Source organism: Coturnix japonica, unplaced genomic scaffold (assembly GCF_001577835.2).
Source record: "Coturnix japonica isolate 7356 unplaced genomic scaffold, Coturnix japonica 2.1 chrUnrandom99, whole genome shotgun sequence".
NCBI lineage: Eukaryota > Metazoa > Chordata > Aves > Galliformes > Phasianidae > Coturnix > Coturnix japonica.
Genome location: NW_015439859.1, coordinates 11,708 through 13,977, shown reverse-complemented (window position 1 = coordinate 13,977; position 2,270 = coordinate 11,708). Strand labels below are relative to the sequence as shown.

Sequence of the window (2,270 nt, the reverse complement as noted above, 5' to 3'; positions counted from 1 at the left end):
ATTGAAGATATTTCGTGGAGCCTGAACGTGAATGATTTAATTTAATCGAATCAATGTCGGCGAGTCTAAAGGGCACACGAGAGCAACCTGATGGACGGCGCGGTGCCCCGTGCATATTCATTAGATTCCCCTAGGTGGTGAATGATTCCCAACTAGGCTTTGCACTTCATTCTTAATGTTTCTTCCTTCCACAGTGTACTTCAGATACATCCAGAAAAGCTGAAATTCTCTGTAGCACGTAACCAACATTGCTTACAACAACTAGCACCCTTGTTTGTCTTACAGCTTGCCAACACAGATTTTAAAATAACCGCTAATAGAGGTATGTACTCATCTTAGGATAGTTGCACATTAATAGGTGCATACTACATCATGGAATCACCTGCTGCTCATCCAGCTAATTTAAATTTTAATTTCTGGGGGCATAGCCGCCTAGTATGAAATTAGTCAATTGCACACCTTATACAAAAGAGTATAAGAAAAGTGCATAACTAGGCACTAGACTGCACAAAGCCTTTGCCCGGTTCTTAACTCTCTTTTTTGTCGATAGATATTTTAGTAGGCCCACTTTATTCAAATTCTAGTTGGATATAGGCTGTTACTTCCATTGGTACTCTAGTACTGGGTAGTTTGCTCCTTCTCGAGAAAAGATGCTACACTCTAAGTATAGATCTCTCGCAAATTGCCGATAATGCGAATATACACTACTCTAGGGCTTTGTTGTTTCTCCATGGATCAACAAGGGTGACAAGCCAGCAGAATATGATGAAGAGCCTCATGCATACTCAGTGTAAAAAAAAAAACAAGAAAAAATAAGAATAGCGTGACAATACTGGTGGTGCTGAGGAGAAAAGGGTGCATTGTTGACATTCTGAGTGCATCATGCAGAGGTCCTGAGCAGTCGATGGAAAGTCTCCCTCTCCAACATGGAGGGAATCGGGGTGGCCCCGCATTCTGCTTTCCTCTTCTGTCCCACACCATCTGCCCCGTCAGAGGGGAGGAACAGCCACGCTTCCACTGAGACGTTCCTCTTCATGCACAAATGAGCGTGCACGGAGCTGTGGACAGTGCTGGGGCTGCACACACGTGGGTGTGCACAGGTGTGTCCATGCACTGCAGAGATTTGTGCACGCATGTGGGAGGGTGTGCAAGGACGAGGTGGTACGTTCATGTGGTGGTGTTGTGTGGTGCATAGCAAGGGGATGTGGTGATAGTGTTACGTTTGATTAAATGTGGGGAGGTATTTGGTTTTTTTTCAGTTTTGGGGGTTTTTGAGGGTTGGAGGTTTTTGGGTTTTTTGTGGTTTCGTTGGGAGGTTTGTGGTGTGTGTGTAGTGGATGATGCAGGGATGGGGCTCGGTACGTGTGGGTTGTGGTGTGGTGTGCTGTGTGTGTGGTGTGTGTGCAGGGATGGGGTGGTACTGTGTGTGTGTGTGTGTGTGCAGGGATGGGGTGGTACGTGTGTGTGTGTGTGTGTGTGTGTGGTGCAGGGATGGGGTGGTACATGTGTGTGTGTGTGTGTGTGTGTGTGTGTGTGTCGGGATGGGTGGTGCGTTGTGTGTGTATGTGTAGTGGTGTGTGTGCAGGAGGGAACGTGTGTGTGTGTGTGTGTGTGTGTGTGTGTGTGTGCAGGGATGGGGTGGTGGCCATTTGCACGAGCACAGAGGTGTGCAAAGCGGTGGGCGATTGCTCCGTTGAAGCAAGAAGCAAGCGTGACAGTGCTCCATTGTTAAAGGAAAGTGCATTGCTGGAAACAGGGCAGAGCTGAGCCGTGCAAACTCTGCAGCCTCCTATATGCACGCCCAGCTCCTCAGCAGGTGAGACAGTTGTCGCCTCTTCCTGAGCAGTTCGACCGGGGACGTTGTGGAGACAAGAAGCAGCCGATCCATAGTTCCGTGGTAGTGAAGTTAGCTCCGAACATCGGGCTCCTCTGGGCAGCTCCCGGCTGACAGCATGCTCCCCTCGCTGCCCTTCGCCCATGGGCTTGCTGGGGAGCTTGGCAAGGGCCTGCGTGGGGAGCTGCCAGCCCCGGTGCAGGGAACTAACCAACTACCCAGGATGCTGTCGCCGGCAAGCGACCGGGCGTCCGCCATGGACACGTCGGCTGTTGCAGTGCTGTGCAGGGGCCATGTGGCCTGTGGCGCAGTCAGGGCAGTAACCGATGCTCCTTCCCTGAGCCTGCCAGGAGGTAAGGCACCGTGAGGGTTGGTTGGGGAGACCATAAGACGAGGAGGAAGGGACGTAGGTGGGACAGGTGGAGGTTGAGCATGA

At 50.8% G+C, this 2,270-nt stretch overlaps 1 protein-coding gene across 1 annotated transcript in view; it reads left to right on the top strand.

The window, feature by feature from the left end:
- Positions 1-1,948, top strand: part of LOC107306926 (ankyrin repeat domain-containing protein 42-like) — a 6,029-nt gene extending 4,081 nt beyond the window's left edge. The window contains exon 3 of the mRNA XM_015850335.2: positions 1,847-1,948. Within this exon, the coding sequence (XP_015705821.1) occupies positions 1,847-1,948 (102 nt within the window). The remainder of the gene's footprint in view (positions 1-1,846) is intronic.
- Positions 1,949-2,270: the final 322 nt, after the last annotated feature.